Raw genomic sequence first — 22,206 nt, 5'->3', positions numbered from 1 at the left:
ACAAGATTAACCTAAGTGGACTTCGGTTGCAGTGGCATGAAGAACGAGGAAAAAAGAGAGTCAACAAGGGATTATGAAGGACTCTTGTGTGCTGATTGGATGAACTTTGCTTCCTGTTTTTTCCCTATGGTTAATGGGATTAGAAGTTTTTCATGAGTTCAATATGTCTGCTGTTAAAATAAAGTGAAGAAATTTAAGCATAGTCTTCGCCTCCATGCCCCTAACAGAATTGAACATTTCCATTACGAAAGCTATGAAGTTTTATATTCCAGGTTTCACTGTATTGTTTTGCTTCCATTTAACTAATTAGACTAACACGTCTGAAATAAATGATTAATTGGTGAAAAGTTCAGGACAGAATACAGTGTCATTAAAGAACTGTCTAGAAAATGTTCGGTTTGGATAATCCAGACAGTAAAATGCTCCAAACTGGAGATTAATCTGACTATAAATAACAATCTGCCTTTGACAGTCGAAATGTTCCACTAGAAGCACACCCACAAAACTGGACACATCTACTGAGGTTGCTGTTTTCACCAGTTCCCTGGAAACAGGCCTCATGGTCTCTAACTGTGCCTTCCGAAGCCACTATTTCTGGGACTGTATTGACTACAATGTTGAATGAAACAATTCCAGAATCAAGGCAAACTCCTCCAGCCAGCAGAATCAAGGTTCATGCTCAGAGTTGAAGACAGACTGCCTCATGCTCCTTTTAGGGCTGGAGAGCAGGCAATACAGGAACCCAACTAGTACTGGAAAGGTCAGGATAATGCAAACTCAGCAACTCTTAAATGACAGAAAGAAGAATGCGTCCTTGCCCATAGTAAATGTATGTAACAACAAACGAAGTCAGATGACACAGTAGTAAAAAAGCAAGTGACTTTATCTCGGGGGAGGGGTTGGCCATTTCAAATAACAATTGATTGCATAAAACCCATAGGCCTCCCCATCTCTCAGCGGAGGCGAACATCCCCAAATCATTGCATAGATACAGATAGTCCTCATAAAGAAAGTTAGCAACATAGATATCATAAACAGACAGTTAGGAAATTAAGAGGTGGTGAAAGATTACCGCTGAATGGATTTCATGATACAAGTGTGGTAGCTGGGCAAGGTAGGAGATCTTCAAGGGAATTATTCTTCATAGGTTAGCAGCATTTCTCTCGTAAGAGTTTCAACTATCTGGTGCAGACATTTTTGTCTGAGTGCTGATGAATCACCCTAAGTGTAGAGGCCAATAATGGGAAACTAGGCCTTGGAATGTTGCAGGGGGCTAACCTTTCATGTTTGTCTTAGTCCACTTATTGCTACCTCCATTCAAGAGGAATCTAGAATGTCCTCCAATACATCAGGTTCAATACATTCTGCAGTTTCCTTATTTGTAATGAAAAAACAGCTGGGTCCAGCAGACCATACTTAATCTTCCATTGCTTCTATTAGAGACACAAAACCAAGAATGTAATCCTCTAGATAACTACGTCATAGGAGAATATTCGGCGGCGATATAAACAGGTTGGAAGAAGAAGAAGAATGCACCGCCATTCAGCTTCCCTGTCTGTAAAATCTCACAGGTATCCTTGTGCCTCAGTAAGTAGACAATTATGGGTTGAAGCTCACCAGAATTAGTTTGTCAGTGTGCTCTTAGATATTCCACTAGTTCTGTGAATGCATGACCAGCAGTCCAGAAATCAATTCCTGGAGAAAGGCAGTCATATTGTCCTTTTCAGATTTGTAGGGTATTCCTTAAAGGCAAATATTCTTGCTGAGAACAGTAATCTAAGTGAGAGACTTTACACTTAAGATGCTAGATCTGGATGCCCCAAACCTAACTAGTTTCAACATCATTGATCTTCTAATCCAAATTGTTTAGAGATTTATAACAGGAAACCAGTTCCACATGCATAGATTTAGCTCTAGATTATATTTCTGACATTCTAACATCTATTGTGTATCTTCTGGGATCTGTTTCTGAGATTTCAAGATCATGTCAAGTGTTAGTTCCGGCATCTTTGACCCTATTGATCACATAGTTTTTTTATTCTGGAATAGCCCTTTTGAGAACAGTAATTGCTTTCATGGTTTTGGTGAAGAAATGTAGGGTGCAAGGCTGTGCGGTGAAATGCAGTACAATTAACCAAAAGGCTTACCCAGAGTATCAAGTGCTGTAATAAATGTGGCCCTATTCTGAGTGACTGCCTATGTATTCAACCCGCAGAGGTAGAGTCAGATTTCTACTCCAGTGCCGTAGGCCTTTTATTTGTAACCCAGCAGGCCCTACCTAATTAAAGATCTAACCAAATCCCGTAACTGAGGTTGCTCGATTTCATCTCATATGCAAAATGTAATGAGGCAGCGTGGTGTTTGTGTGGTTTACAGATACTAGATGAATAGTGGTTTCTTGATGGGCCATGCATCGTGCAACAAATGAAATTTTTCTTTGGAAAGCTTGTTTTCTCCATGTTGGAAATTTGCCGCCTGCACATACTCAGGCCCTTCTCACCTGAAAAACTGTTGCATCTGTTGGGAGAGGGGAAGATACAAACCAATTCATGTAGTTAAGATGGGTTTCTCCATACTTAAGTAAAACCCATCATTCCTGCTCTTCCTGTTCCCAGGTATGGAGCTCCATTTGACCAGCAAATCACAAACCATCTTGACCACTGGGAGTTGGTTACAACCTGTGACTACGGGGCACAGAGACAAGTACCTCTCCAGGTTTGGAAGTGTTCCTGCACTTAAATAATGTAGCCCTTTATGTTGTCTCTGGCTTCCCACATTTGCTGCAAAAAAGACACTCAGTACCTTTCTAGCCACTCTCACATGGAGCGAGCATATGGTAGATTGTCAGATGAAGTCTACACAATTGTGCCTCTAAACTGGGTCAAAGTCTCATAACCTCACATGAAACTTTGCTGCTGTGACTTGAGGAGAAATAGAAAACTCATTTTTCTGCACGTGGAGCTGAACTGTAGCTCCCAGTCACTGGAAGACCTGTAATCATCCTAGCTGATTGGAGAATCTGCACAGAGGCTGGCTCAACAGACCAAGGGTACTCAAGAGTCCCAAGATTCCCAAAGCCCAGCTAGCTAGAAGAAGGTAGAGTAAAAACCTCTGAACTTGGGTAATGCACCTGGAACGTTGATGGTCTTCAAAGAGCTGGTGAGTCTGTAATGCCTAAACTCATCCAATACTTCTAGAGAGCCTGTAATTCCGGCTTATCTCCCCTAAAAGGACCAGCAGGTAGACTGCCTTCACACCACTTGTAAGAGATTTGGTTCTCAGGTCTGAAGGAGGTTGTCCTGGTGCAGGAACAGTTTCCACAATCCTAAAAGCTCATACTGTTCCAGAGATGTTGTTTTTTGGGTGTTAAGGTGAGATCCCGAGTCCAGGTCCCAGAGTAACCTAGGAAAGCCAGTAACCTTAGTGGGTTTCCGTAGTTCAGTGGGTGACCCACCACTACAAACGTTTGACCGCAAAAGGTAGATTCTACGTTATAGTTCCCAAGATTTTAGGTGCCCCAGGGACCCCATCTTGGGTGCTAACCCTCTACTACACCTGCCTCACTGAAACAATAGGAGATAATTGGGTTATGACCTGGTCCCTGTACTCAAGTGGCTTGGACTGATGTATCCTTGCCCCTCTTCTGTTTACATTGTACATTAACGCCCTTGAAAATTCATTGTCAAAAGCCACATTGGACGTTACGCGTATAGGTAGCACTGCTATCCCGGTGCTCCTATACGCGGACGATGCGGTTTTGCTTGCCCGCACCCCGATTGGGTGCAACGGCTATTGCACTCCTTTGGGGAATTTATGTCCTCATTGGACCTGTTGGTTAATTCCTCAAAATCCCAGGTCATGGCTATGGGGCACCACACCAAGAAACTAAGAACCTTTTATTGCAGGGGGACTGAATTTTAAAAAGTGAAAGCCTTCACATATTTGGGGGGTCTTATTTGACAAGAATTGCTCATGGGCCCCTCAAAGATCAGCTAAAAAAAATGCCCTAGTTCGCGCGGGTTCTGCCTTGCAAAACTTGACCAAGCGCTTAGGTGGTAGACCGTTTGAGGCAATCCTAAAGATATACAAAGCAAAATGTATAGCCCTAACACTTTATGGCGCCACTATTTGGGGTTACATGCAAATGTCTGACGTACAAAGGGCTGAAAATAAGGTGCAGGCAAAAGGATTGGTGGTAGTGTTCCCCTAGAAGAGGGAAAACATCCGCACATACAGTATTACTCCTCTCAACGTAGTTATGTAGGACGTATATATAGAAAAAAAGAAGAACCAATTGTATTGTCTGAGGAAGGGTGCTCCTGTGGCTTGATAAACACCCACCACCAGGGATGTCTGCAAGACACAAATGTCTCAATCACAAGAGAAAAAGATAACAAGCCACTCTACCACTCCTATTTATGTTGATTTAGTATATGCCAAAAAGATTCATCAGGCTATATTTGGGGATCAAAATCCATTATTTTCTTTAAAGTTTAGTCCATGATTATATTTAGTGCAATGTCCATATTTCTATTCATACAACTCCAAATTCAGAGATCCAAGTCAAGATGATTTCCTCCAAGAATTCTTTTATTGAACACCAATAGTTTACAACAACTTCACAGCACACACCGCCGACACGTGTCTCGTCTCACAGAGACTTTTTCAAGGCTAGGAAAAGTAAATGCGCGGACACCTGTAATGGAGCGACCACGGTAATGAGACGGGACAAGGTAACCCGGTAGTATCTTCTCATATAAGATAGCTTTCCATCCTATCGGTGAGAGTATGGCCGCTCATTAGGTATTCATTAATGATGTGGTGAGTCTAAAAAAGATCAAGGTTCAGTATATATGAACGTCTCCTGAACCTAACGGTCAGTAATACTCGGAGTACGCACCCGTATTTATATTTCAATGAAGCAGAACTTCACGGGTGGTCTCTCCTAGTCGAAAAAGGCAAATATGTTGCACAGGAGACCCTGATAAGCCTCCAGCAGGTCGATTGTCGGCCGACTAAGAAACCTTGGTCGAGGAACGCCAACATCTTTCTCTCGGCTGAAAATAAGGTATTCAGGTGTCTTCTTTCGGTCCCTCAATCTACTGCAACTTTTGCAGTACATCAGGAGCTGGGAATGGGGTATGTTGAGGACCTGATCAGCGTGGCCCCCCTTGTCTTATGGCTGAAAACATGGCTTAACCCAGACCTAACCTTAAATCAACGCATATTAAAGGATTGTATTAGCCTAGATAAGGGAGAAGATATCCAATGGCTCCTTTATGTAAAATCTGCATTTGCCAAACTAGGGCAACCTGAAATTTATGAAAGCCCAGATACCATCACTAAAGATGACATAAAATGGGTAAAAAGGCACTTTATGTCTCTAAGAACTCAGGAGCAAGAGGCTGAAGAAACCCTGAAACCCACAGTAAGAGCCCATTTCTTAATCGTTACCCCCGATTCACTAGAATTATATTTAAAGGTGGTCACTAGACCATTTCACAGATGGCTCTTAACCCCTTCCATGCTCATGACGGAACGGTTCCGTCATGAGCATCGGTCGACCTGTGCTTATGACGGAACCGTTCCGTCAAGACCACGCCCGTCTTCATAAGGGCTCAGCACCGGGGGGGGAATCGGGGCCGCACAGGAGGGGTTAACAAGGTTCAGGTTTAATCAAATATCAACCCTCCCGGGCACAGTCCAGGGCTGGAGCGCATCCGAAAAGGCCCTACCCTGTGACTGTGATAATGGCTCCACCCAGGATACCACTCATTTTATGTTATTGTGTAAACATTATTCTGTAATAAGGAGAAAGTACATCTTCCCACTTTTAAGGGGTATGGGGTTTCGACAAGTTAAACCTGCTTTAATGTATCTGCAACGGATGCATAATGTTTGGATCATCTTTAATATTGCGAGCTACTTGGTGGCAGCTGTAAGATCTCAGAAGTTAAGATTATCAGGCATTTCTGAACCATGATAAATCCATGTGCTGGTCTAGATTTGCGTATTCCGATATGAATTGCATAAATCAATAATTTTAAGGAACCTTGTATGATTTTACTGATTGACCTTATACTGTACCTATTTATTGATTGTAATTTTTTATTGTGTCCTTTTATGATTTTAATTAATTGAATAAAGTGCTTTGACTCTGGCTTGGACTGTGTCCTATCTAGACACAAGTTATCACATCTCCTATCACCACCAACTGCTATAAACCAAATATCTGAACTGTCCAAGTGACTACATTTTAGTATAGTCCTTGAAGTTTGGTTGGTGTGATTTTGACCTTCGGAATTTACTTAAGGAGCTGAGGCTTTAGCTCACTCAGTTGTTGAACCTGTTACCGAGGGTCAGACCAGCACTTTAATCTGTGCGTCTGTCTTCTTGTACAAATCTGCATACCTTATGGAAAAAGTTATTGCAATATAAAAAAAGATCCAAGACGTTCTCAAGTGTACACAGTCAACCAAAGTGCAACCTCACAGGATACGCAAGTCAGTGTTGTACAAAATTCAGCGCTTATAGTGCAGTAGCTATAAAGACGTTTGGAGTTTTAACCTCTACACTAGAAGGTGATTACACCTTTTGTTTTCTGTAATCCTAGTCTTAAATATTCTATTTGGCTATCTGCAAATAAGCACTTTTGTTTTTCAAAGTTAAAGCACTTAAAAGAGTTTAAACAAATGTGCTATTTACTGTGTCGCACGGAAATCAAGTTTCTAAACCTTACCACCTTCAAAAAAAAAGAATCCTGGACTATTCACCTTAGCTTCCTAGAAAGCCCATCGTTAAAAAGGCATAATTTGGTGAACCATTTGAAGTGCAATAATATTGAGGTCGGATACGTCAATGTCAAATTACAGTACCCACACAAGTACTGCCCAGTAACATACACTCCCTCAAAACACCCAAGAAAAGGCCTCATATTCTAACAATATAGTCTGTAGCCAAAAGCTCCCATTCTTACATCTACCACTTTATGAAATGCTTGGGCTTTTACTTAGAGTAGGCTTTTAAAAAAAAATATATTTTTTTATTCGTTTTTCTTGAATCTTACAACGCATATTTTCATAATTTAGACAATAAAGTTTGCACAATGTCTTCTCATCAGAAACAGTTACAAGTATATTAAGAAAGTCACCAATATACATTATTCCAACAGTTAATATCAGACATTTCACAGCTTTTCGTATGCTCATGGATCTAGTCCGAATCTGTGCTATCATCCTCATTATCTGGTGGTGGTTTGCAGATATTTCCTCTGTAGGCATTCCACGCCCCCCACCGTCCTTTCCGTTATCATGGCCGCATCCATATCCCCCCTCCATGCTGCTAAGGTAGGTTTCTCCGCTCTACCCCATCTTTGTACTATGTTCCTTTTGGCCACCATCATACCCAGTGTCGTCCATTTCTGTCCTGATCGTGTGAGATCGTTGGGTTCCCATATATTTAGAAGATAGCGCCTGGGTTCCGGTAGCAGGGAGACTCCCTCTGATTGGGACATGGTCCTGAATACCTGTGCCCAATATTCAGCTATTAAGGGGCAGTCCCATATGTTCTGATAAAAAGTCCCTTCCTCACCACGCACTCTCAGGCAGTAGGGGTGATCTATCCGTCCTATTTTGTGCAGAGTGCTTCTAGTGTACTATGAGCAGTGTAATATGCGCAATTGCACCAAACGGAGACGTGAGTGAATGCCCACTTCCTTTGGGGATGCCAGTGCCTCCTGCCATTCCGATTCATCAAACTCCCCACAGTCCTGAGACCATTTTTCCCATAGGCTTTCCGTTGGGTCAGGTAAATTATTTACTAATTTACGATAAATTCGGGAGGTCGCCCTCTTTGGCATGTAGTAAGTCAGTAGTCTGTCCGCTAGAGAAGACGCCTCTGGGACTTCCGTGCCAGGTGGTATCTCTGTCATTAATGCGTGTCGTATCTGCACGTATCTAAACTGTTCAGTGGGGGCTAGTTCATATTTTTGTCATAGCATATCAAATGAGATTACTTCTCCTTTCTCCCACGTATCCCCAATCGTCGATATACCTATAGCGTCCCAACGGTCGAAACCCTTGGTATGCCTGAGTTTTCCCAGCCATTTTGCGTCCCATAGTGGAGTAAGCTGCGTCAATACCCCCTGCCACCCCAACTTTGCCTGCGCTGCATGCCATAATGTAAGCGTGTGTCGCAGTGGCCCAAACTTTGTCAAAGCGAATTTTTTACCATAAAGAGGAACTAGCACACCAGACACCCCCAACTGCTCCCTGTCCGCCATCAATGCCGGTTCTGATTGTGGAAGATGTATCCATTGGTTAATTACTTTTAATTGTGCTGCCCACTAATAAAAGGTATATGTCTGGAAGTGCTAGGACACCATCGTACCAGCTTCTTACCAGCTTGGCTTGCTCTATGCTCGCGGGCTTATGGCCCCATAAGAGAACCAACACTTGTGCCGTAGTTGTTTTAAAATAGGAAGCTTGCACAGGATATGGCGTGTTTTCCAAGATATAAAGGAAGCGAGGCAGAGCCATCATCTTAAAAAGCGCTGCCCTTCCCAGCAGGGTCAGTGGAAGCGATTCCCAGTGTCTTATGTCTCGCTTGAGACGGTCAAGTGGTGGCTGTAAATTCCGCTTGTAAAGTTCGTCAGAGTTAGATGTGACATAGACCCCTAAATATTTAAACGTGTTTTCCACTGTCTGTAGTGGACAGCCGTCCGGTAGGCGCGGCGGCGTACCGTGGAGCACATACATGGTGGATTTCGACCAGTTGATTGAATACCCGGATGCCCGCCCATAGGCCCTGCACACATCCAGAAGTGTGATTATAGAACGTCTAGGGGAAGTAAAATATAGCAAGTTATCATCCACGTATGGGGAGATGTTATCCTCCCAATCATCTGTTCATTTGAGGCCTTTAATGGTCGGGTCCCATCTTATCCACTCCGCCAGGGGGTCTAGTACCAAGGCAAACAATAATGTCGACAGCGGGCAGCCCTGACGCATGCCCCTAGGCAAGGGGAAATCTGTCAATATGTGGCTATTAGCTGTGACGTGTGCCATGGGTTTCGTGTACAGTAGCCGGACCCAAGCATAAAACTTCCGCCCGAATCCCAAATGGCGCAGTGTCGCAAATAAAAAGGGCCAATGGACCATATCAAATGCCATATGTGCGTCCAGGGAGAGCATCACTGCCGGCCCTGCAAATATACTGCAAGGGCCATCACCCCATGTAGTCTTCGGAAATTTAGCGCTGTACTTCTGCCGGGCATAAAGCCCGATTGATCCCTATGCAACTAGTTTAGATAGATGGGGTGTGAGTGGTCCGGCGGGAGTTCTCCCATCTCCAGACTTTCAGCAAACATGCTGAGCAAGTGAGGTGCGAGTGTGTCAGATATTTTCTTGTAGAAGTCAACTGTATGCCATTTGGCCCCAGAGCCTTGCCCGATTGTAATGCCTTAATAGCTATTGTCACCTCCTCTGCCGTAAGGTCGCCTTCCATTAATTGCGCTTCCTCAGAGGTCAGTTTGGGCATTTTAAGGTCCTTTATGTACGTTAGTGCTTCTTCTTCCGAGATTGTTGAGGTTGATGAGAATATTTTTAGGAAGTGTCTTGCTAACATGTCCACTATGGTGTGTGGTTCCGTAGTGAGCTAGAGTAGGCTTTTTATTGATTTACCAGGCACTGTACCAAATTGATGTTGCAGTTCAGTGCAGACATGTGTCCCATAATTGCATGTTAATGTACATCTTCAATGCATAATACATAACTTTCACCTTCCAGACAAACTCTTTGAAACAGTTTGTACATATGGCGAGGGTACAATGATTGGGGTGCGTAGTCACTGCTTGTTTTTGCTATATTCAATGTGATTGGAAATATCATTACACAAGTTGGCCATTCATCAATACTCACAAATTTTTACCCGAGTCTGACCGACAGCTGTCTGTGCAAGTCTTACTATTAACTGCTCCAAGATCATTTGGCTGATGTAGTGGGAGGCAGGTCTGCAGTCCAAAGCTCCAAGTCTGCTTAGAACACCTGTGCCAGTCAAGTTTCTTGATTTGCAGCCTTCTGCAGCTTCCTTTTCCTCTTCCCTCTCTCTCTCTCTCTCTCTCTCTCTCTCTCTCTCTCTCTTACCCCAACTGGAGAGCACCACTCTAGCATACCTCATTGCACTTGTTTTCTTTGTACCCACCAACAACTTACAAATTATTTTGTTCACCTTGACAGCACTTATAAATAGACCTGCTGATTTTAGAACTTTTTTGGTCCTAGAGACCATTCCTGACCCCTTGTTGTATTTAACATTTAAGCCACACTGGTCATCGACAGCTGCGAGATCACGCCGAGCCATACAAACTCAAACTTTCCATTTTACCTAATCCCAGCCTTGACATGTCCACATTCTCCCTCCCTAACAGATGCACAAGTATACTCTCCATGAATGTGAATAGTATTTCACATTTCATCAGGAGAAAGGAAAATCTACAAAATCAAAATTTTAAAAAGGTGTGTACATAGCACTACTCCAAACTATATACCGTAGTAATAGGAGTGCTTTAAAAATAAAAAATAAAAATCCAAACAAAAAAAGTTACAGCCATGGAACTGTTGGTACTCCCTACTTTTCTCAGGGATAGTGTGATCAATTAGGTTAGCCAAAAGGGTGAGGAAGAACAATGGCCCTGCGCTGGCTAGATCAAGAAGTTTTTTTTTTTAAAGGATTTATTTTAGAAAGTTGAGTGGTAACGGAGAAGAATAAGAGGTTGCAAGAGTGGGTGCCGATTATTTAAACAGACTGGCAGGGCGAGGATCTCTTTCGGTAATATTACAAAGGTCTTTGGGCAAAAGGAGGATAATTAAATCATGAAGAAGCGTCAAAGTTGGGCTAGGCTCAATACCAGGGACAATTCAGTAATAGAAATGCTGGCTGAGGCCAGGTCTTTGAGAATAGCTATTGCATTGGAAACAAAAGACAAGCATAGTGACAGGTAAAGCGACGAGGGAGGTAATGGAAAACAGATGCTATTTAAGCCCGTTTCGGAGCGGATCTAATTTTAAAAATAAAGAGAATAGAGGCAAATGAGGATATCGATTTACCTAGTATGACAATTTACTGAAGTGGGTAACCTCGGATTAAAAGTCAGGTCCACTTATTCCACAGAAATCACATACCCTCCCTAATGATAGAAAGAAAACTGCAGAAGAATAGTGAGCTGCAAGCTAAGAGGTTACTCCCCAAGCAAAATGTCTTCCTTAGCATGTCTGCAGAACCGAGTTAAATTCAGGACAAACGCCTGCATGAAAAAACATATTTCACCTGTTGTGACTAAAATGCACTTACCTGCACATCAATGCCATCCCAGCCCTTGTTCTGGCACTGCACGACCTGTGGAATGTACGAAGAGCAGCCTGCTGTGCCACCAGTGCATGCCAGTTGAGGAATGGGAGAAGAACGTCGGGAATTCGTATAGCGGTCTCCGTAGAGAGTTATCGACTGAATCTCTCTCAGCAACACTTTATCTGGAAACAAAGGAGAAGATCAGATAGATGGAAATCCAGAAGACATACATTATGTAACAATTACCTAGAGATGGAGGTAAAATAAAAAAGACTTTCAGCAGTAAAATAAGTTTTCGATTATTGGCTGAAAATCAATCAAAAGTAAAGTGCATTGCTTGCATTAAAACACATCGGAGTTACTAGTCTTTCCCTCCTATTCTGACCAATCAGTCACTTCTGGTATATACAAATTAAATCGGCATCCAGTGATCAAACTGGGGTGGTAGGATTGGTAATTGTTAAAACAAGATTCCATGATGCAAACATAAAAAAACAAAGTTAACAAAGACTACATAATCTCATTAAAACATAACTCAAAATCCAAAAGTACACAATAATGAATAGCATTTAAATTAAATATTATGAAAAGCTTTTATGGCCCAAGTGTGGAGGTGCCTGGGGTGTTTCAGGTGCTTCAGATGTCTCTCTGTTGGAATAACCGGGTCCTTATATTATTGCTGGCTATTTCAACATATTACATGAAAAGTTAGAACGTTCCTCAACAGCACCCTAAAGAAACATAAACCAATCTAAAATCATTCTTCGGAATATAATAATGGAGCTAAATTTTACAGACATTTTAAGAAAAAAAGGAACCATGAAAAAAAAGTTTATGCATTTCATTAAAAAAAATTTAACTAACAGGCATATCTCATGATTAGATTTCTTTTTCATTCACGGTGGACTGGCAGATTTAGTCAAAGATATAATGCATCTACCAATTCTTCTTCCCGACAATCCAGAAATGTTACTGACATTAAACAGTGACTTGACCGGACCGAAAAGAATCTGAACTTTAGACAGAAAATTCTTATTGGACAATACATTATCAAAGTATGTGTTAAACCAATCCGTTGAGTATTTTATTAATAACATGGCCACAGCTTAGCTACGTGTGATGTGGAATTTGTTTAACGGTACAAAAGGAGGTGGTGATGGACAGAGCATCCGAATCAATCAAACACTCACATCCAGTCAAAGGATCTGGGTCTAATCCATCACCGTTCTTTAGCCCACTCTGCCACCCCAGTTCAGACATGGCTATATGCAAATCAGTCTGACCCTGTGCCTCATGGGAACAGTCCAGCCGTTTTTTGGCAGCTATTTGTTTAAACTGCCTTTTGGCACTGTTCTGTTTATAAATTAGGGGTTGTGTCTACACCTTAATAAAATATTCTCTATCTTGTGCCACATCACCCTATTTTAACTCACCACTTATTTTTGTGTTTTGCACTGCACTTTATGTTTTTCGGCGGTCAACTACTTAGTTGCTCATTGTGTTTTCCAAAGTGAATGCGGGCAAGATCCAGCCCACTATCATAGAAATGGTGGTCTTTATGATCAGGAGACACACCACTTCTCTAGCTCGTTGACCAAATGATAATACTGATCACAACGAGAAGATAATCGCTATCCAGACAAATGAGGCTGGATCTCACCACATATCACTATAGCGTTCTTCTCCTTTAAGTTCTTCATTTTTTGGCTTATTTGTGACTTGGTTACCACTTTATTTTTGTGAAAGTGTAGATAGCCTGCCATAGTATTGGCCTTTAGACCCCCGGTTTGTTGTGTTGTTTATAAGATATTCCTCTGCCAAATTAGGCACTAGGCTGGTGCAACCTCGTAAAACAAGCGAGGCAAAAATAAATGAATTGCGGCACCTGCGCTTTAGCTTTAAACATCTTAAGCTAAAGCGTGGGTGCCACGATTGCTTTGAAAGTAAAGAAATAGACAAAAAAAAGTTTTACTTTTGAAGCAATCGCAGCACCCGCGCTGTAGCTTAAGATATTTAAAGGTAAAGCGAAGGTGCTGTGATTGTAACAAAAGTAAACAAATGGCAGCTGCATGCTTTATATTCTATTTATTTACTTTTGTTACAATGAAAGCACCCGTGCTTTAGCTTTAAACACCTTAAGCTAAAGCGTGGGTGCTGCGATTGCTTAAAAAGTAAAGAAATTACTTTTGATGCAGTCACAGCACCCACGCTTTAGCAGATGTATAAAGGTAAAGCGCGGGTGCTGGCATTTTAACAAAAGTAAATAAGGCATGCGGCCACGTTCGGCACGGCAAATAACAAAAGGAAGGCGAGCCGCCTTTATGCAAGCCAAGCCGTGCCACGCTGGGTAAATAAAAAAAAATTTGTGGGCGGGTGTGTCCAATAGTAGGTAGGAGAAAGCCATGTAAGAAAATAATGCTCGGAGGTTGCAATTAAAACGTACAGATTAACAACACATGTAACAGGTGGCATCATCATGGGAGGTTACAAGAAGAGAAAGGGCGGTACTAAGAAGAGACTACTAAACCTATTGACCAATGAAAAGCCACCATTAACAAAAGGACAGTGACATGAGCTAATTAAAAGGATTGGTGAAAAGTGGGCGGACCTTCGGGCCCATATCCTAAATACATGTCTCAAAGAAACCGGGCACGCTCTACCTAGGCGAGACGTAAAATGCTTGCATAGAGCAGATGCTCTTTGAGTTTTAATTTACTTTAACCAATGCATTTCTTAGTGTTTTTCAAACTAAATACAACAACAATCTGATAATAGCCCAAGGTGAACGCAAACAACAATTAAATATAATAAAACACGTTCTAATTAAAGAACTATGCTGGCACAAATTCATACCCCATACCTCAGTCTGGAGATTACACCAATCCAGAATGCCACGCAGAGGACAGAGGGGGGAGTCGGTAAATGGATTTTTAGAAGAAAAAAACAACACGAAAAAAGAACTCCACAACAATACAGTATAATTCCTATTTGTAAAGCACAAATATATCACCCCCTTATAGGTTTCAAGGCACTGCGGGCCGCCAGGGAGATTAAGTGAGCTATTGCCTGGAGTCACATGCCGCTGAGCTGAGCTGCCACCGGTGTCGGGGATCGAACTGTGAGTCCCGAGTTCTGGAGTCAGCCATGTGGCCACTGCGCCACACCTCTCCAGCAATCAGCACCTCCAGGTAGGATGTTATTTTTGTATACTGAAATGTACACCTGTACATTTCTGTGTGTGGAAATGATTAAACATGTGAGGCGCCTTGATAATCTAAATAGTCACATATTTTCAAGAGTACTCTTGGAATTTTTTTTCAATTCCATAAAAGCTGGGCATATATTCGATACATAGGCATATGCCAATGTGCCTAGATTGCAGACTTTCAGGTCACAGCGTTAGGTAGTCAGGTCATATATTATTAATTCAACACTATTCCTGAAAGGAAGCCTTGCACTTGGTCAATAATTTCATGAAGATAAACCAATTGGATGATATTAAGCATTTTGGTAACAGGCTGTAATGGTATACACCCGTTACAACGCATCTTTTACTCCGCACTACCATTACAACGCGACTTTTACTCCGCATACCATTACAACGCATTGCGCTGGGGGGCGCTCTAGGATAGGGGATAAGTATAATTTACTATCCAACACCTTCCCTAGGGTCCACGGGGACTGGAGTTAGAATAGTAAATTATACTTACCACTATCCAGCACCCCAAAGCGCTATGCGTTGTAATGGTATGCGTTGTAAAAGTCGCGTTGTAACGGTATGCGGAGTAAAAGGATGCGGAGTAACATGGTACATCCGGCTGTAATCATTCCTATGGTTGCTGGATTCAGTGTATGGGCTTTGTAGTCCCCCTGCAGGGATAGTGCACCATGGTGTGAACGATACAAGGGCAACCCAATATGCCGACAAGGACAAGGGTTATTGTATAATTACTAAAATGCAACAGTTGTCCCATGGGACTCATTCATCAAAATACCTCTAACATGACTACCAGGTATTATCCATACTTGGTTCAATCATTTGTTATTAGATTTCTCTAATGAGACACGAATGGACCAAGTTTGGATAATTCCTCATAATCGTATAAGAGGTACTGTGATGAATGAGTCGTACGGGACAACTGTTGCATTGTAACGGATAAGAAACAGCAGAAAAACTCTGGTATCAGAGAATACCCTAAACACAGCTCCTAAGAATGATGGAAGAGGAAAAAGGCATAGACGCCCTCTGTGCAGATGCTGTTGGTCCTGGCAATTGAGTCACTGGTGGAAGGGATAAAGAGGGATGGTTAAATCAGAGGATGGACGTGGAACACAGACTGGGATTAAAGAATCTCGCTCTGTGCGAACAACATCCTATTACACACAACGGACAGAGAACTCCTTTGCTGGGATTAATCATAAATTTGGCACATTTTTAAAATCCTCGGGTGAGGCATAAACTGGAATAACTCCCTACTATTCCTCTAGGGGGAAACGGTAGCAGTGCACAAGGATGGAATACAAACATGTTAAATATCTGGTTGCAAGGGCATCTATCACTTGTTCTATATAGATAACCTTGAACCACCTAAAGCAGCGTTTCCCAAACTATGGGTTGCGATCCACTGATGGGTTTCGAGAAGATTTTTGGTGGATCGCTAAAGTCCAAGCAATAAATAAAGAGGACTTTAAATTCTGCATATGTCTTGCCACACTTAACATACTGAGGTCAAACGCCAGGCTATGTCTTCTGACAAATTACTACTTATATTTTTAGGTCTCGCGACCTATCGATGCGCGCAAGCGCATCGAGCGGAGCGAGAATTCAAGTGGCGAAAATCATTGTCAAACCAAGGGCTTTCAGCCCCGCGGTTTTCATGCAGTTCACGTCAATCACGTGATTAAACATGCACGTGCATCGGCAGCATTTCTCCTGCAGGCTCGCTCTCCTCCCTCCCCACACCAAAGTCATCAATCACCCTCCCACAGGCTTCCCCAGCGCTGCCCCGCCCCCTGCTTCACGGCCAGGCCATCTGTTCCCTGCCAGACCTCTCACACCTCCGTCACAGCATGCCTGTGTACTTCAAAGGCTTTCAGTTTCGTCTCCTTTTAAAACTTGTTTAACTTGTTCCCTGCTTGCCTCTCCCCCGCCCCCCCTCCCCCACCACAGCAATGCCGAGGGCTGGTTTCACTTTCAGCATGGAAGACTTGCCTGCTTTGCCAACGCTTGTAATATATTTTTTTTGTTTACCTTTTCCAGATTGATGTTCACCATCTTTGAACGGTTTTATTATTATTATTTTTTAAATAGCTGTCCCTATGTCATGAGGCATAGCTGCCCATGTGGGAGGATGAATGTGCATGTATACACAATAACGTTGGGGCCGCTGCAGCATCATGACGCATGTATGTAGATATGTTGTTACTCATGCTTTCATTTACATCATTGCGTTGGGGCCGTCTTCTTTATTTGTCTGTGTGGCACAGCACCAGCAAAAGGCATTAACAAAGTCAGAAGACCGGCTAACACCTTTTAAAGGCGATATTTATTGGCTTTGCCGTGCTTGCTAATCAGAGGTCTGCAGTTTTAGATGTGTGATGGTTTAGCTTTCACTTTTTGGTGGAGGATGTTTTTCATGGTTTACATTCCTTACACACCTCTATTTACCCCGTTCTTCAGGGCAATGCTCAGGAAGGACGCCTCCAGTCGGTGCTTGTGAGGCCTGGGCAAGTTCTAACTTGCTCTGTTAGTAAGAGTCGACGACCAAACGGAACAATGAACAACGCTGCGAAGCGATGCGACCCCTCCGAGGCTTATCTTCAGTCGGTCCTAATGAGTGCCGGTCTTGTCAGATCGTATAGTTATATTATTGTGCCTACAAAATTATGAACTGACGACTTTAGTTTGCAAGTGTGCAGTCGACGTTTTACATTTAGAGTTGGTAGAAGGTGTGGTGTAAAGGTTGCATAGTTTCCTGAGGAACCAGCAGGCCTTCGAAAAGACATTTTCGCCTCTCCCACACGACCAAGTTCTCCTTGACACAGTGGTCGAAGTGGGGAAAAAATAGTAGGGGAACTGTGGGCAGAGAATCGGAGGGTGGGAATAACCAGAGTGTTTGGTCAGTAGGTGGAGTCAGGGTTGTGGCTAAAATGCACAAAACATCCCAGTTCCCACGCAACCCCACTCATCCACGCAACGCCACTCATCCACGCAACTCATCCACGCAACGCCACTCATCCACGCAACGCCACTCACACACGCAACGCCACTCACACACGCAACGCCACTCACCCACGCAACGCCACTCACCCACGCAACGCCACTCACACACGCAACGCCACTCACACACGCAACGCCACTCACCCACGCAACGCCACTCACACACGCAACGCCACTCACACACGCAACGCCACTTTTACCCACACAGCACCACTTTTACCCACACAGCACCACTTTTACCCACACAGCACCACTTTTACCCACACAGCACCACTTTCAGACACACAACGCCATTCACACCCACGCAAGCCCACTCTCACACACACAGCACCACTTTCAGACACACAACGCCACTCACACCCACGCAAGCCCACTCTCACCCATGCAATGCCACTCACACACGCAACGCCACTCACACACGCAACGCCACTCACACCCACGCAGTGCCAGTTTTGCCCACACAGCACCACTTTCAGACACACAACGCCACTCACACCCACGCAAGCCCACTCTCACACACGCAACGCCACTCTCACCCACGCAACGCCACTCACCCACGCAACACCACTCACCCACGCAACGCCACTCACCCACGCAACGCAACTCACTCAAAGCCACTCACACACACGCAGTGCCACTTTCACCCACACTGTGCAGTGCACAATAGGTCTCGCAGTAGGAAAGTTGGAGCTATTGGTTTTGTAAATGCAAAGCCCTTTATGTTTTTAAAATGAAAACAAAAATAAAAGGCATTGTTATTTGCAATTGTAATAGCTCCAACTTTCCTACTGCGAGACCTATTGGCAACGCCAGTGCTTGTTTAACATAGGGAATGGTGTTTACAAACTCTTCTAACTTTGCAGTCAGAGAAAGAAAACTAAAGTGAATGATGTGAAAATGTTGCTGGGAGAAAGGTATTGTGAAAGGAAAGGCTACAAGATGTAATTTATTTATAACACACAACAAAACGTAAATACCTGTAAATTTACTGTACAAATTCAGCAGTTACGAATGCAAAAATGAAGCATGTTTTTGTAATTCTAAAGTGTGATGGTCTATGCCCCATTGCAATAACTCATTAAGAATGGATAAGCATGCAGTGGGTTGAAGAGGCAATTTACACATACTATATACGGGCCTGTAATGTGCACTGCTCCACCTGAATCTGCCATGGTGGTAAACACCTGGAACAGACTCCATAAGGAACTGCAGGTTAACCCCGAGATACCATTAGGGGTGGGAACCAAAATGAAGGCTGTAGTAGCCCTCAAGTGCTTTAGACACTGGGCTAGTACTGGAATATCCACATAGGGAGATGTATGAGATGCCAATTAGTGCATACGAACACTCCCCCTACAGGCCAAATAAGAAATTAACAAATCAGCGGCACCTCTAACTTAAACAGCATTATCTCTAAGCATAGGGAGGAATGAGATATCATAGGAGGCCAACCTCTAGGCCGAAGGCTAGCAAGAGCTTATATAGGAAAACTGAATATTCCTAATGTACACCACATTTTTGGACAACATACAGGGGGGACGTGCATTACTTAATACCAAAAAACAGCTAAAGATCCGCCAAAAAGGATGTGTACAAAGGTAGCATTTCGTATATTTGGGATGACACACCTTTTTATGCAGTCAAGAGAAGTACATTTCTGGATACACTGAAGAATTGCCCGATGGCAACACACTATTGGTAGAAGAGATGCAGGGCTCTGGAAGAAAACATGGATCTACGATACCTACCGAGGCACCAACCGCACTACTGGTGATTAGGGTGGCAACAGACTTCGTTGTGGCTAAGAGGGGCTCTCCCCAAAAAATGGGGATGCCTGGAATTACCAATAACCTCTGAATAGACATGCAATACGGACTGGTATATGGCTGTGGAGGCCCTTAGCTCTCTATCGCCAAACAAAAGAGGAGGTGAAATACAGAGGGATGGAATTATGTGTGTGCCTCTTATTCACACCAGTCTATCCATAACCATGGACGTTTATTCAAATGTTTTAAGTCTTGCAGTTCTATTGTTGTACTGAGGACTCTAATGTATAACAGAAAAAAATAAAATGTTTTCCATAAATAAAAATGCATAGGACAATATCTGATTGGGGAGGAGGCCAGAGGGCAGGTCAAATTGAAAGGTAGCACACAGAACTCTGTTCGGTAGATGATTTCCTAATCCCAGAAGAAAAACGACCAGTAGAATTTCCTCCACCATCCAATTGCCTTAGTGGAAGAAAGGAGTAGAATCTACAAGCGATATAGTACTTGCACTAAAGAATGTCCTGTTATTACCACCCAATATTAAATCAGACCTCTAGCCATTTTCTAGGATATTCCTCTTGGAAGTGAGTTAGGTTTTAATATCGTATTTTACAAAAATTCCCAATACTTTTCCTGCTTACAAAAAACAATCCCTCAGGTGACAAAGTCGAAACATTTACAGTTCTACATAATGATAAGGTAATCAGCACGCAAACTGCTCCAAGGCACTGTAAGTAGAAACACACCCCAAACGAGCTACAGATTATGGTGTAAATCCGTTGAACTACAAAAGCACAGTTATTGTTACGTAATGCAAAAACGAATTTTGATTAAGTGCCAACTTTCTGCATTTGTTAAGTAAATAGACTGTTGTGACATGGTAGTATACGTATAGAGAGGGCAAACACAATGATGTGACTTTGTAGAAGAAACAAAATCTGAATGATGGTGCTTAACGCACATTCGCCTGATTTTAACAAGCAAACTGATCATATATTATTTTTATAATACTATATGCAGAATACAACTTTTTCTGAGTTGCCTTAAATTGTGTGGATATGTCGAGAAGTAGGATATTTGCTTGAATAGGCAAGCAAGCTGAAACTAGTGTTGGATTGCTCACATTCTCAAGAGAAGGTGGACTAGCAGAAAATAGTGTCCCTATTATAGCGGGGTCGCGGCAGATTTGCATGTGGTTGGTCCGTTTCGCTAACAGTCCAGGGGAGCTAAACGTAAGGGCGTGAAATGCGCTAGGATTAATAACCAACAGGTCATACCAATTCAAGCATGTCCATCAATTTAATTTTGGATATCTATGCAAAATCCTATGCAGCTTCTGACACAGCACCAGTCCCATGCCCAACTTTCACTAGAATGCTGAATGGAAGTCAAGAAAACAACGGAATTAGTCTTCCAATCACACACGTTATTTGGGTGGAGAACAGTGACACTTTCTATGTGGTTTTTACTTTTAATATGAATCTTATTTTATTTTACAACTATCTTTATTCGTTCCATCTCACTTAATAATAAAGTTAGGCTACTGTAGAAGAGACTTAAAATAGGTAGAAGAAGTGTATTTCTCTAGTTCTGTAAAACGAGCTGTTTAGTCTAAAAAATAGCTGTAAAATGTGTTTCAAATGCTTAACTGGCTCTTTAAATCAATCACAGCTTAAAGGGGTGACCTCGTTTTGGGCTCATTTATTCTGTGACGCTTTCTTCGCAGGATGTTACAGATTTGCTTTACATGCTAACCGTATTCAAAACACCTTGTCCAAGCTTCTAATAGAACATCATTTCGTACGTGAATTGGCCACTTGCTCTCAAAGATATAGCGAAAGGAACACTTATTTCTAAATCAAAGGATTTAGCTCACATGTGTTGGCATTTGAATAAACAAACAGTCCTTATAATTGCGGAGACAGGAAGCTGCTCTTACCATGGTCAGACCATGCCAGCACTGGGGGCGGTGGCAGCAGCAGCGCGGACACACAGAAGAGCACAAAGGCGGCCGGAGACGCCATCCTCGGGAAGACACGGGGGAGTCAGATCCCTCTGAACACTCGGCGGGGCCCGGGTCGTTAAACCGTCAGCCGTACACCAGCTCTAACAGCTGCCCTCGCCTTTTGTCAAAGCAGGGAACTAGGAAGACTGAACTGGCTCTGTCAGGGCATTTCCTTGTTTTGGTATAAGGGGGCGGAGTTCGGCCTCGTCACCACGCTGCAGTTATTTTCATGTTTCACGGCGTGTCATCATTCAACTGACGTGCTGCTTTCCCAGTGGCCACGATCCCCGAGGGACACAGTAAATGGGCGTGTTTACCTCCGATGCTTCCTACGAAATCTGTTGCAACAGCAATAAAGCTCACTTCCGGTCCTGTAAACGAGCAGGCCATCTTGGAATGGTCATACAAAGTGGATACCTCAATACTTGGGAGAGAGGGGCGCAGCACAGACCACTGACCACTTGTCCGCTTTATTGAAACAAGTGTGCTTCACAAAAGGTTTTCCTGGGCATTCTGCCTTACAACACTGAAACCTACTATACAAAACAGTAACTATTTTTCTACCCTCTCACACATCTAATGTTCCCCACACATACCTAACCCGCAACAATTTACTACCTATTGTACTGCAGTTCTACAGCTTGTAGGCTTAACTTTGCCCTACAGCCTATGACTGTCTCTATTAAAATCTAACCTCTTAATTTTCTATAGTTAACATACCTGTCAAGTTTCCCTGGTCCACGTGTGATGTTCTTCTCCGGTCAATGTTTTTCTTTGAGTCCTGGGACTTGTAATCTTGTTTATTCGATTATAAAACAGGTATAAAGGCCCCATAATTCAAAGAAAAAATCTAGCCTGGACCAGCA

At 42.9% G+C, this 22,206-nt stretch overlaps 1 protein-coding gene across 6 annotated transcripts in view; it reads right to left on the bottom strand.

The window, feature by feature from the left end:
* Nucleotides 1–21,600, bottom strand: part of SARAF (store-operated calcium entry associated regulatory factor) — a 59,498-nt gene extending 37,898 nt beyond the window's left edge. For 2 of the 6 annotated variants that reach the window (XR_015309339.1, XM_086961702.1), the window contains exons 1-2: nucleotides 21,275–21,600; nucleotides 11,350–11,528 (exon numbers count right to left, since the gene is read on the bottom strand). Coding sequence is in view for 3 of the 6 variants with exons in the window: in XM_086961702.1 (XP_086817828.1) it covers nucleotides 11,350–11,528; nucleotides 21,275–21,359 (264 nt within the window). In the remaining 3 variants the exon portion in view is untranslated. The remainder of the gene's footprint in view (nucleotides 1–11,349; nucleotides 11,529–21,274) is intronic. The other 4 variants (XR_015309337.1, XM_086961700.1, XR_015309338.1 and 1 more) reach the window with 2 other exon arrangements.
* Nucleotides 21,601–22,206: the final 606 nt, after the last annotated feature.

The sequence above is a fragment of the Lissotriton vulgaris genome, chromosome 3_1, assembly GCF_964263255.1.
Source record: "Lissotriton vulgaris chromosome 3_1, aLisVul1.2, whole genome shotgun sequence".
NCBI lineage: Eukaryota > Metazoa > Chordata > Amphibia > Caudata > Salamandridae > Lissotriton > Lissotriton vulgaris.
The sequence above is the reverse complement of the archived record's forward strand: the minus strand, read 5'-3'. Positions and strand labels throughout refer to the sequence as shown.